At 41.4% G+C, this 14,108-nt stretch overlaps 1 protein-coding gene across 1 annotated transcript; it reads left to right on the forward strand.

Annotated features, from left to right (window-relative positions):
- The first annotated feature begins 342 nt into the window (after nucleotides 1-342).
- On the forward strand, nucleotides 343-13,396 carry LOC134154676 (transmembrane protein 209-like). Its single transcript, XM_062601356.1, has 15 exons — nucleotides 343-400; nucleotides 1,413-1,539; nucleotides 1,656-1,714; nucleotides 2,455-2,586; nucleotides 3,572-3,810; nucleotides 4,222-4,430; nucleotides 4,903-5,074; nucleotides 6,027-6,098; nucleotides 7,235-7,331; nucleotides 8,895-9,020; nucleotides 9,446-9,543; nucleotides 11,544-11,658; nucleotides 11,759-11,856; nucleotides 12,677-12,750; nucleotides 13,342-13,396. Exons 1-15 carry the CDS (start codon nucleotides 343-345, stop codon nucleotides 13,394-13,396), a joined length of 1,731 nt encoding a protein of 576 aa, XP_062457340.1.
- Nucleotides 13,397-14,108: the final 712 nt, after the last annotated feature.

Genomic DNA, 14,108 nt, shown 5'->3' on the forward strand with positions numbered 1-14,108 from the left:
GCCTGCTCGTTGCGGGGCCGAGTCTGCTTGTGGTCGGCGGGGTTTGGCTGCGGGGGAGCCGGGGCGTGCGCGCTCAGGGCCTGTCAGCGAGGCCTGGGAGCGCGGCGGGCCGCTGGCAGGTGACAAGTGTCCGTGCGTGTCGTGGTGTGTGCCAGAGTGGGGGGGGTGTGGGGAAGGGTCTAGGGTGGTGGAGGTGGGAGAGGGCTGTGCGTGTGAAATCCTGTCATTTCAGTCAAACCGCGTGTTCTCTGAGGTAACTCTTGTATGTTTGTGTTCAGCGACGAAGTAGCTGAGAGGTTTTGAAGCCTGTGGCCGGGGGAGGCGTGGCAGTTTCCTGCGCTGATGGGAGGAGCAGGGAAAGTGGCCAGTGTTACTGCTGTTGTGTGCGGCATTTTGTGGCGTAAAGGCGGGGGGGTGTGCGGAGGGTCTGGAGACGGACACGGGCGGGGGTTTTCAGTAGGAAAGCGGCCGGGCTGTGCACGGGCGAACGTTGTTTTTCAAAAGCGGAGTCGTCTCCCCCGCCCCCCTCCCCCCCCCGCCGTTAACGGCATCTCCCCGGCAACGGCGTTCCCCCCCGCCCCGCCTCCCCCCGCAGAACTGATTCCGGTGACGTCACGTCCGCGCGACCAATCGTTGGAGGCGGCTGCGGTGGGGGCGGCGGGCGGGGCCTGGGCCTGGGCCTGGGCCGCGGCGCCCTCGGGGGCGGAGCGGAGCGGAGCGGCGGTGTCGCTGCCGACTCAGGGCCTGGCAGCGAGGCCTGGGAGTGCGGCGGGCTGCCGGCGGGTGACAAGCGCGCCCGCGTGTGTGTGTGTGTGTGTGTGGCGTGGTGTGTGCTAGAGTGATGAGAGGAGTAGAATATGTAGGAAGCGTTATTTCTGTTACATAGGGCATTTTGTGGTGTAAAGGGGGGAGGGTGTGGGGAGGGTACAGAGCTGTCCTGAGCTGACAGAAGGAGATAGGTGGGTGTTTTCAGTAGGAAAACTGCCAGGTTGTGCAAGATGTTTTCTTGGTCTGTTTTCCTTGCTTGGAGAAGGCAGTGTTGCTTCAGCATTCCGAAAAATGCTATTTCTCAAAAACGCTGTTGGAATCTGGCTCTCTTTTCTGTCCTCTGTACCTCAGTGGAGAAAATGGAAACTGTTTCACTGTGAAGAGGTGACAGTGCTTATGCAGTTTATAAGAGGAATATTGTTTTGGGTTTTTTGTTTTTGTTTTTTGTTTTTTGTTTTTAAACCACTGAAGCTCATTCTTAACACTACACACGATTTGGTACCTCAATGTGAAGTCCTTTTATGTAATTTCTTTTTGCTTTTTTACTTTTTTAAAGGTCTTGTACAGAGTGAGAATCTAACTGTATATAAATTTTCAATCTTTAACTTTCTTTGTGTGCTTCCTGTTGCAGACAATGGCGGCAGAACAGATTTCTGCAGCTTCGCTCCTTGACAGGACTGTGAAGATTAGGAGGGAGGCTGAAGAGCGGAAAGTGGTCTGGGCCTGGGGCCTCCTTAATATGTCTGTTGGGGGGATGATATATACTGACATGTATGTTGATTGTTATATCTGACTCAACTAAGTAAAGCATTCTACTTTGTATATGCTTAAATATTTCATAGGACCCAGTTACTGTTAAATTGATCGCTTCTTCCTTTTCTTTTTAGGACTGGAAAACTTATAAGTTCCTATTACAACATCGCATTTTGGCCGCTCTGGTATATTGGTGAGTTGTCACAGCATGTGAATTAGTTTTAGGGAGGAGGGAAGGTTTCAGCCTTCATTCTTCTTGCTGGGGAAAGCATTTTTAAGGTTTGGGGTTTTTCGTTGTTGTTGTTGTTTTTTAATAACCAAGCTTCATTTTGTTTTCCTTTATCCCTTTTGGTGCTGTTGGAATTTCATCATTTTAGTGACAAGTAAGAAAGAGTGTGAAGAACAGGTTTCCTACCTTAAATGTGTTTAATGTGTGCAATAAGGCTTTGGGGAATAGTTGAAATAGTAGCGCTGTGTTGTATTGTAGGGCTGCAGGACATTTCCAAATAATCAAATTTGGTTTCAAATGAGTAGGCTCAAAAGTAATTGTATCTAATACTATTAGCGGATGAAAAGGAAGAAGAGTGAGAGCAATGTCAGGTAACGAGTGACAGAAGGTTTGGCAGAAGACACTTGATAAATAGCATGAAACTTCATTGCAGTGCTTTGTATCCTGTCTGGAAAATACCTTTCGCTTTTACAAATACATATTGTAGCAACAGAAATGAATTTCAATATAGAAAGGAAATTTATCTCTAATGGTTCTTGCATGAAAAGGAGAAGTTGTCTTACGTCCGTGCTCAGACTGGCAGTTATTGGTAGCCCTAACAATAAACTATTCTTGATTTGTGTATAAACTTGTTTTCTCAGATCATTTACTGTCACTCCTGTTTATGGTGCCTAGCATGATAAAAACCTTTGTGTTTGTTCTAGAGCTTGCGCTTGTATCCCTGTTCAGTCTGAATGCCTTATTTGATTTTTGGATGTACTTCAAGTACACAATGGCACCAACTACCTTGGTCATGACTCGTAGACAGCAGATCCTTCTAGGGATGCAGAATGCAGGTAGGTGTTATAAATTATAAATACTTTTTTTAAAGATGATATCTTTCTCAAGCCCATGAATCTTTAGTGAAGTGAGTTCTCAGTTACCTCATCTGACAAGAGCAGTAAGATGAACTAACTGCAGCCTATAAAAATTCAAAATAAAAGTGATAAATTGATGAGCAATTAAGGGGAGAAGTGGAGAGGAAACAACCAATACAAAAGGAGAAAAGGAGAGTGGGCTGTTAAAGGGCAGTGAGAGAGACTTAAACTTTATGAAGCTGGACAAGGAATTTGTAACCTATAAATGGGATTGAGAACAAGGCAGAGTGTATAGGTTTGTATTTAAATTTGGTATCCTACTATCATCATACTGACTGGAGAGCGCCAAATTAGAAAGAGAAAAGAGACCTTAGTGTGCAGTCTGAAAATGACAGGCTAGAGAGCAGTTGCTCTGAAAAGTTCTGAACGTCTAAGTGATGTTGTCAAATATAGAAAAACTTGGCAGAGTTTGAAAATACAGCAAAAGCAAGGTGCTAGTACAATGTGTTACATACTACTAGGCTGCCTCCAGAGAAAGAGCGGCAGATACGGGAGTAGGGTTATATCACCGCAGCTGAGGAGTGTAATATCTGGGTTTGCACAGGTAAATGAGACATTAGATGTGCTAAAGACACATGAAGCAGGCAGGTAGAGTAGCTGACCAAATAAGTTAAATAATTGCCTCGGGCTATGCAAAGGTGCTTGGTAGAATTTAACTGAAATTTTAAATTGTAAAATTTGTATTGAATTATGATCACGTGTCCCAGTTTTCTGATTTTTATGTCTTTGGGGTTGACTGCTGAATCCTGTAGGGGTCAGACTAGAATAGTCTTTTTAGTGTCCTAGAATTTCCTTAAGGGAAGAGAGTTGTGTATGTGTGTTTTGCTGTGTATTTAAAGTGAGGAGGAGAGTTCTGGGCTGCTGCATGTACAGTGCTGATTGTGGTTTTTTTTGCTTATTGCAGCGGTACAAATAATTCCAGCACATGAGCTGGCAGCGAAGAAAGTCCCTTCTTCTACGCCTTCTCCTAGAGTCCAGGGTCAAACTGTGCTGAGTTACAGCCCATCCCGGCCCTTCAGGGCCAGTCCAAAGTTTACTTCTGGTTGTATCTCAGGGTACAGCCCTCAGCGGCAGGCTCTGTCAAGCAACAGCGCTTCTTATAGCAGTGCTTTAACCTATTCACCAAGCAGCAGCTACAGTAAGGTAATGACCAAGGTGGCTTCAAGGGGAACGGTTTGGCTTTGCTTATCGTGTCCTTGTGTTGTGCTGTAAGCCATTGGAGGTGTGCGGCCGGCAGTGGAGGGTCCTGTGTGTGTGTTCGCTTTGTTTGCAAAGCAGATGAAATTTGTCTTGTCAGTATTCATCCTCTTTCCCTGGTGTTAATTTATTTGTTTTAGAGTAGCTAGCTTGTTTCAGAGCACAGCAAAAATAAGAAACTAGAATGTAACTACAAAATAGCAAAAACCTTCCCCCAAACGAGAGCATATTTTATAGCAGCAATCAGCAGAGTAATCAATTCTTATGTTGAGTCGATCTATTCATTTAGTTTATAAAGTCAAAATGGAACTCTCACTTTCCTCATGTGACACAACTGTTTGCTTTTGTTTCCCAAAGCTTTCCAGCTTCAGCTCTTCTCCTACTGGTTCACCATATGCCTCAAGTGTTGGGCCAGTGGAAAGCACCGGGCTAAGGTCTCGTTGCCACTTTTCACCAATGCGGTATAATTCCCGTATGAGTCAAGATGATGAAATCACAGACCGCAAGTCACTGCAAAAGTACCTTCGAAGCGAAGAAGAGAAACAGCGTAGACTTCAATTGGGTACGTAAATAACTTCATGTAGCCTGAAAAGCTTGGCAAGGAGGGGATGTTGGTTTTATTGATGAGGAGTGGATGAGAAAAGTTGGAAAAGATTCCTGCACAGAAAGAGAGCTGCTGAAGTACTAGTCTATATTATAGATATACTAATAATCTCTGTAGCATTTGTTGTGTATAGTGGACTACAATGAGTTGAAGGGCTTTATCACCTCGATGAGAGGGATATTTTGTGGAGAAGGCAGTTGAGCTAAAGGTGGTGAATTACCTGCAGGCAGTTTTTGTCTGGGATAGGGACAGTGCCTTATTAATATAAAGATGAAATCAGTGTTTATGCAGACAGATTTTGGTGTATGTATTTATGATAATTCATGAGCACATCTCTCCTGTCAAAGCCTTAATATAGTGACCTATTGCCTGCAGTGTTGCTTCTGTGATTACTTGGTGATAATTTTATGGCTGTTCAATGTCATTTCAGCAAGTTCATGTTCCAGCTCTCCTTCCAGCAGCCCAACCTTTTGGAACTACAGCCGTTCCTTAGTAGAGCAAGCACAGGTGCTGAGAAAGTACCAGTATCAGGTGGCTTACATGCCCCAAGCTCCATCAGCACACAAGGACGAAGCTCGTCTGAGCTCTCCACTGACTGCAGAAGAAGTAAGCTCAGCACCAAAGGAGCCAAGAGAGAAAAACAGGGCTCTAAAATATGTGGCTCCATCCAAATGTGAACTCCGTCAACGGTGCTAGAAAGGGAGAAATCCTATAGCATTTAACCATCTTCATACAGCTTGTAAGACTTTTTGCCACAAGGGGTATACATTTCAAATTCCGGACTGTAAAATTTTACAATTGTAAAATTGTAAAATGATTTCTTCCTTGGTGAACAAGGTACCTGTGTTTAGGTGGAAAAGTGACTCCTGAGAGAATTTCAGGTTTCATGCTTTGTGGTCTTTGTAATTAACTAATACTCACCGTGTAGGCCACGGTGGAAAGCTGGAAACTTCTGTTGGTTTGGCCAACTCTTCAGAATTATTTTATCTGAAGTTGTTTAATATTACTGTGTGTCTGAGAACAGACAGACTTCGAGTTCAACTCAAGAATGGTGGTTGCGGAACTTTTTTTTACCATTTTGTACTCTGGATAAAATAAACTTGTGACATAAAAAATGACTGGAAACTGACCTGTACCTAATGTAGTGAAATAGTTGAAGGTGTGTAAAATTGTTCTCCTTTACACTTGTGTCTGGAATAAGTCTGATTCAAAAGAATGTCATTAACGTAGCTTTTAATTAAATTTGATCTGTTTTCTTTATGTCGTACATTAACTTAGTCTACCCTGCAACTTGGACCAATTTTATCCTAACAGAGCAGGGAACGCAAAACTGTGCGTTTGGACTCACGGGAGATTTAGTGTACTGTGAAAAGAGAGTAGGAGAGTAGTATGGTAAGCTGCTGTAGAATTCACATGATACAGACATTAGATGAGAGTTCTGGAACAAATGCAATTTGAATTATGTGGTGTGGCTGCGGTCAGAAAACGTCGTAGGCCCTAAAAACTCTTTAGTATTCTGTTAGGTTGCTGTATGTAGGTAATAATGTTCTTTCCATAGGTTTGGGCAAGGGTGATTGTGAATCGACGACAGCTTGATTACCTGGATTCCTGGACCGCTAGGTTCAGAAGTGTAAGTCCGGTCCCTATGAACTGCCTGTTCTTGCTGTTAGAATAGGTACAGCAGAATGAAAAAGTACCTCAGTGCTCCATGTATACCTAAGGAAGTGAAAAGAATTACATATTTGAGTCTATTTGAGGATTAGGGTGGGCTTGGACATGGAGACTAGAACAGCATGCTTGTAACAAAGAAGTATTAGGACACATTTTCAACCTGAACTTTTGCACTTGCTGACCTAGGTGTTTTCTGTTCTGAAAACTTTACAGCTGTAAAGTTCACCCACCTTTGAATGAAGACACGTGCATCTTAACACACAGTGGATGTGAAAAGACTTGTTTTTTCTTTCTACAACCCAATTTTCTGAATTTTTTCTGTTTTTTTTCTCCTGTATTTCAAACTCCTTCTGGACTCAAATAAAGCATGGGAAATGCCAGCCCGTTGACTTTTTCCAACAGCCTTGAGGAGTGTAATAAAAAAACAAAAAGAAAATTTTGGTCTTAGGCAATTGCTTTAGCAGAGGAAATACAATCACATACTATGACAAAATAATTTGTAAGCCTAACTTTGAATTACCCCTTCAGTCAGCAACTATCACGTATGTAGTTCTTCTAAGTAGTGGGACGAGTGAAATGTAAAAGATTTCTATGAGATGTGGGGTTATGACTGTTCTGTACCAGATTCCTAAGCATCTGTTCATAAACCTACAGGCAGCTTGGCTTCAGTTCCCAAATCGTGTCACATACAAGTGTCACATATTGTGTTTATCAGGCCCTTCATTTCCTGAAAGGGTTTTGAGAGGGAGTGGACCCATGAAAGTTTAAATTACCACTATGAGTGACGTGCAGTGCCTCAGAATACCCCTTTTCTCATTGTTCAGGAAAGCTTTATCAGTATCACTGCTTTCTGGAGATTTGTTTTCCCAAGTCCTCTATAGTGAATTTTTGGCATTTTAGAGGGTCTTTCTAGAGCCAATCACCCCTATCTAAATTGATGCTCTTAATTACTTTTCCTCCTTGGTTGACTTCAAAGTTCCTGTTGTTAAACTCCTTTGTGATTGTAACAGTGATGCTGACTAGAGAGTAAACTAACATTTTTGTCACATTCTTGTTGCTTCTAAGCTTTTTAATTTTTGCATTTCTCTTTCCTAGTGGATTAATGAGACTATTTTAGTGCCACTTGTACAAGAGATTGAGTCTGTGAGCAGTCAGCTGAGAAGAACGGGGTACCCAGAAATGCAGGTTGGAGGTATGATGATAGAGTAACTGGGGGGTTCGCTGTGGTGGTTGGTAGCAGGCCACCCCATAGCAGGGCACTGCATAGGTAGTATAGAAAACAAGTCTGCTAAGAATTACAGTTCCGTTTCCTGTTTGTATTGGTGTGATCTTTGCTTCATGTAATGCATTTTACTAAACTGGAAGGATTCTTCATAGGATTTCTGGAAATACTGATAAAGGCATGCTGATGCTGCAATAGCATAAAATTCTTAAGCCTCTTGTTTCCTCTGAATTCATTCCTGGAGAGTTAAAGGCTCAGATTAACATCCTTGTATCTTAAACTGTCAGAAAACTATCACACGTTGCAAGGATGGTTGCCTGTCAGCCCTCTCTGTCTACGTTAGTATGTGTCTTTCCAAACTTCCTTAAAATCAGCTACTTCCTGAAAAACCTATTGCTGTTACTTCCTTAAATTGTTACCTGCTATCTTGTCTGAAAGCAAACAGGCCACAAAAAGTTTTATGAAAACTTAGATGTGATACATTGTATCCAAATATTGTTTAAGAACTGAGAAGTCATCTTATGACTGTGATAATAATAAATCTATAGACCTAGGAAGTATTTATTTATTTATTTATTTTAACTTAAATTAATTCTGTTATCACAGGCGATTAATCGTTTGCATTTAAGATCTAAGATCATTTTAAGGTTAAGATACATTAAAGTTTATTTATTTATTTATTTTAACTTAGAATAGTTCTGTTATCAGAGATAGGCTATTAATCGTTTGCATTTAAGATCTAAGATCATTTTAAGATTAAGATACATTAAAGATTATTTAAGTACTAGGTGTAGCACTAAGTGGGGTTGGGGAGGATAATCTCAGGTGGATTTTGGAGAGCTATGGGCATTAGAAGAAAAGATCTTTTGGTTGGGGCAGTTGATTTTTGCTGTTTTGGGGTCCCCCCCCGTCCTTTTTAAGCATTTTGATGAGCTAGAATTCTAGCTAAAATTTCATAGTGCAACTCTGAAGGAACTCCTTCTGTTGCCCTATCACATGCATATCCCCCTCAATCAAGTGCAGGATTTGATAGGCTTCATTTAAACAAAGCCTACTTTTTTTTGGCCTGTTTGTAGTCTGTCCTCAAGATCTGCATCTGTTGTGGTGCCTGTGAAAAACTGATCACTTACTGACCTCATCTCCACCTTGCTGCCCTCCTACTGCTCTGTAAAATGGATGTTACTTCTTCCCTTTTTCACACTATAGGTTTCTGTTTTCTTTTGGAATGCAAGCCCTTCAGATAAGGAACTGTCGTCTTTTGCGACCGCACAGTGCTGCATAACGTTTATGTTGTGTGGTTTAAGGGAGACAGCTAGTACTTCACTGGGATTGGAAACAAACATTTGGAGTATTGGATAAGCTGTTAACTTTGTATAAATCTTAGTAAATTATCTTAGTAAGTTACCTTAGTAAATAGTGAGACAAAAAAGCCAGTTCCTCCTTGTAACATTGCATTTGTTAACGTCTTGTAAGGGAGAATGTTCAAATTTCTGTCGTGGATGCAGATGTCATGCTGGCTCTTGTCGCATGCAGAAGCCAGCGTCAGCAATCTGAAACAAGCAGCGCTTGTTAAAGCTCCAGTCATGCCAACTCTGTACGCTATAATGCAGTATTTGGATATTGCAGCGAACCAAGAGTATTTGGTTGAAAGGGTCAAAGGTATGTGGTCAACCATACTGACTTTAAAACGTTTCCGTTAGCTGGGTCAAGCGTCGGCGGTGTCAGATACCCCGTCAATTAAGAGGTTTGAACTACAGTCACAGCAGGGAGAAGAGCTGCTTTTCAAGTAGCAGAGGTAGTTTTTGCAACTTCCTCTTTTCAGACCAATGTAATGATGTGGGACTTGGCATGGAAGTTTTTATTTCTTCTCTCAGTTTGGGGTGTGAAGTGTCCTATTTAATTCCTTCATTAATTACCAATAAAAAATACCTTGTAAACTCCACTCCCCTAACTTTATATATTCCTTAGTTTAATTTTTCCTATTTTGTGCACTGAAAATACATGCAGTGTTCTTGAAGCTAGTGTCAAATATGTCCTTCTTGCACCTTCAACCTCCAGTAGCTGAATAAATTTTGTTTTTTCAGAGCTTTCTCAGGGAGGATACATGAGCTCATTCCGATGGAACAGAGGAGGAGATTTCAAGGGCCGTAAGTGGGATGCTGACTTGCCCACTGACTGTGCTGTAAGTTTTCAAAGAAGGCTTAATATAACTTCCTAAAGTGTGTCTTTCAGGGTAGATTTTTGTGTGTGGTAGCAATTAAGTCTTTTGAGGAACATGGTCAAAATCCTGTTTGCCTCCCTATCCTGATAATCCCATTGTAGTCAGTGAAATTATGCAAGGAATAATGCCAATGGGATTGGACATTGTGCAGATCACAAAAATGCGATTTCATGTCTTAGTCTTAAGCCGGCCTCTTATTTAGACTCATCTGAGATGTCAGTCAGGTAACTGTTTTGGGAGCAACCTGACAGAAGGTTGCGGATTTGTTAGAGCAATATTCTACCTTATTAAAAAAAAAACAAAAAGAAAAAAAAAAAGAAAAGAAAAAAGTCTGCTTTAACAAAACCTCATAATTTCTCATGCAAGATGAACCTTAAAATTTTCCTTTGCTGTAATGGTTAGAAGAACAAACGGATTAAGTGGCGTGTCTTCATGTTTATTTAATTCAGTAATTTCTTGAGAAATCCACAGGCATTACATTATCTTACTTGAGAACAGACTTGTAGTCATGCTTAGCCAATTAATGCAAAAGGTCAGGAGAAAGCACTTCAGTGAATACAGTGACTTGAAAATTCAACTGAAATAGTTAAAAGAAAGGCCACAAGATAATCCAGGGAGTGGAGAACAAGCTTCATGTGTGACTCTTCAGTTGAACTCTGTATTTGAAAGGAGAGTTCAGGTGATTTGATTCCCTCTATAGATGTTCAGTTACTGGGGAGAAGCAGAAAGAAGATTCATATGCAAGTTTTACAACCTTGCTGACAAAGATGCAACAAGATTGAATTGCTGGAAGCTAAAGTTGAGCAAAATCTGTCTTGAAATAAGATTTGATTTTCTAGTTGTGAAGATGACTAAATATTTGGGACTGACAAGCTGGGAAGCAGCTCTAGCTATCTTGGTAGACAGCAAGCTGAGCAGTTTGAAAGTATTAAAGACCGTAACACAGACCATCACACCCTGAATTCATTGTCTTTTAATGAAACCAGCTAAGAGAGATAGTACTGCACAATGTACTAAACTTGTAAAGATTCTGGGAAAGAAGTTCTGATATAACAGATGAAATTAATATTGAACACTTGTCTCGAAGCTTTGGCATTAACTTAAGACAATAAGTGCCAAATGAAGAGTTTTTAACGGTAATGTTAGTCTCATTGCGTGCAACTTAAAGCAATAATTTCCGCTAGACCTCTTGAGGCTTTGGGCATTTAGCCCATAGAAATTCTTCTGTCTGCCAAGCAAATCCTATGTTGAACACAGGAGGTATCATACTACAGAGTAATTTGGTCACGCTGCACCCAAAGAATGTTGAGAAGTCTACTGTAAGAGTTAAAACACAACATGCAGTACTGCGATTTTCTCGCTGTTAGCTAAGAAGATACTTGTTCTAGGACTTTCTTCCAAAATGTTGAGAGCTGGTAAGATTCATGAGCAGTCCAAGTTTGTCCATTGATTTTGTTTTGCCATTTTTTGACAAGAGAGGAGCAACTTGCTGGGTAAGTGTAGTGTTTGGAAAAGTTGTCATTAGATCGGATCGGCCTCTCTAAGCCAAATCTTTGCAGCTAGCGTAGAAACCATCATGAAATCAGGTATCTTGTAGTTTGTCCTATACATGCTATTCAGATCTGTGACTTTGCAAATTCTGTGAGATGTGAAGATAGTTACTTGTATGTCAGGAGTTCAGTTCACATGCAGCACCTTTTTAACGTGTTGTGACTGAAAGGGTTTCATTTACAGGAAGAATAAACTTGTCTTGACATCTGTGGCGTGCCCTGGACCATTGAATTCAGTGCTCTAAGTGTTAAGCTACCTTGGGCTTCTAAACATGGTGGGATTAATTAAGTCCATGATGCAGCAACAGACTCTCAAATACCCTAACTAATGTCTGAGATTATGGAAAGAAAGCTGCTGTCCTGTCAGTCTTCTTAATGATACTAAAATGAGATTTGTTTTTGTTTGCACAGATCCTTATGCACATATTCTGCACTTACCTCGATGCCAGACTGCCCCCTAGCCCCAAATACCCCGATGGCAAAACCTTCACTGCCCAACACTTTGTTCAAACACCAGATAAACCAGGTATTGGCATTCTTGGACTGCTTGTTTAGCTGCTGTTTCCTGCTTGGATCCCATCAGCGCTCTTAAAATCCCTATCTTATTTTAAAACTTTAATTCACAGACATTACAAATGAAAATGTATTTTGCATCTACCAAAGCAACATCAATCCACCCCACTATGAGCTGATCTACCACCGCCAGGTCTACAATCTGCCCGAGGTATGATCGCGTTAGTTTTTTCTGCTGTCAGGAAACCTTGAGCAGACCTGATCTGTTTCTTTTTCATTCTTCCTTTTCCTTTGGAACTAGCCACATCCATTGAATATGTAGGCTGGCTCAGTGCAGAAAGCAAATGTTACCACGATCTTTGGCCATCGTGTGGTATTTAGTCTGCTGCTGAATGATAGCTTCAGTGCCTAACTTAGGTACATCAGTGCCCAGGCAGCAGCTTCCTCTTGTTGTTTATTTTCTGATGATTTATTCTAAAATCCTAATTTATGTAAGCTCTGAGGTGTGTTGCTATTCCTCAGTGCCAACGAGACTGATGCTTGTCTGTACGAGCTTTTGGAGGGAAACATCTAATCTCAATATCAAAATACTAGACTTTTCCTGTACATCTTGATTTTATGATTGAGCCCCGATTGTGACTTGATTTTCTGATTTCAGAAAAGCTCTTTTAAAAAGCATTTAAAAATATTTGAGGGTGATAATCCATCTAGAAAACAAGCTTGGTCTTTTTCTGGTGTTTGCCTAATTGAAAGATAAGAATTGAGGCAAAACCCCAGCAGTCTAAGCTGTAATACCATTTCGCGAGGTCTCTGTTATAGTTTTTTCTCATCTCTGATGATATAACAGGCCGACAGGGTGCACACTGCAGTATATGTATCTTGCAAAACATTTTGAAGGAAAAATTGTGCTGCTCCACCTAAGATCAGGACAGGGGATGACAGTTGTTTTAAATAAGACATTCTAAGATATTAGTGTGGTTGTTTGCATGTGATTTCATTTCCAAGTTTTTTTCTCTTCCCGTGGTATTCAGGGCAGAAACAACATGTTCCATACATTGCTTATGTTTCTGTACATCATAAAGACAAAAGAATCTGGGATGCTTGGGTAAGTGTCAAACGTTCCGTATCATTGCGCTGCGCACGAGATCTGAGCAGGAGCTTTCTGTTTTGAAATACCGTAACTGAAGTTGCTATCATAGGACGATACTGATGGAATTAAAATGCTCTTCTCATTTTAAGTAATGGCAGCCTTTTTACAAAATCATGTCAGTTTTGTGTGCATGAGCGTGCAGGAAATGTTTTGTGCTTTTCTTTGGTCTTGTGCTGGCTGAAAAATCCTGTGGAGTCCATGCTGCGGAACAGTGGCCTTGGCCAGACAACCAGGTTGCTACCTTCTTGCTAGAAGTACTGTGCTATTTATAAACAGGAGACAGACACTGCCATAGTGCTGTAATCTCTTGTTTTTGGCATAACAAGAGGAGTTTCGAGTGCACAGTGAAAGCTGCACTGACATAAAAGCAATGTCCGGACTTTTTTGTTCTGAAAGAGCTGTCTTTAATTCGAGGTGAAACACGATACCTACATAAATGTTAAAATGCTGATGTGCGGGATTGGCAGTTTTTCTTGTAATGAAGATTTGTTTTAAATAGGAGCTTTAACTTACTTGTGTCTTATCGTTATAATGCTGTTTTTGCAGGCGAGTGAATTTTGGTGCATCAGGAGTCAACGTTCTAGGGGTGTTTGGAGAGTAACATCTCTAGCAGGACTGCAGCTCAGAAGAACGATCCTGCTTCTCCGACAAGACGAACTGAGCAGCATCGTTTCACTTGTTGCCTTGAATATGGACTATGAAATGGGATAATTTAAACTCTGCTTTATGGACAGAGGGGAAATGTTTGTAATTTCTGTACAGTTTTGGGGAGGATACTCTGTAAAACGTTGTATTGTTTTTTACTGATGAAATGTATCTAAACAGGAACTCCAGGCAGGTCTTTTCTATTTGGCTCCTCACCTTAACAAATCGTATTTAAACCCCCCTTGCTATTTCTGTTGCATTTACTCTTCAAGCACTCTAAAGAGCTTAACTGCCCGCAGGGCTCAGCAATGAACCCGCGCTTGCCGCGTTTGAGGGTGGAATGCAGCAGCGCAGCTGGGACGTGTCTCCCGCAGTTGTACCCAGCCGCTCGCTGGCGAGCAGTCCCTTGAAAAGACAGTTACTGCAACGCGGCCAACTGCCGGATTCACAAGATCCAAGAGATTCCAGACGGGCATAACAGGCGCCAAGTTAGCGCTTACACTGATTTTTGGTTAATTTAATTACATGCGATCTGAAAGGACATTGTCTTTTATCCCTGCTCATTGGAATAATTGGATTTTGTGACCTCTCTGGATGCTTCAGGTGTCTCCACCGCAGATATAAGGGAAAGAGAAAAATTTTTGACTTGCTGGTTTCAGTAGGTATTT

Source organism: Rhea pennata, unplaced genomic scaffold (assembly GCF_028389875.1).
Source record: "Rhea pennata isolate bPtePen1 unplaced genomic scaffold, bPtePen1.pri scaffold_33, whole genome shotgun sequence".
NCBI classification, from domain to species: domain Eukaryota; kingdom Metazoa; phylum Chordata; class Aves; order Rheiformes; family Rheidae; genus Rhea; species Rhea pennata.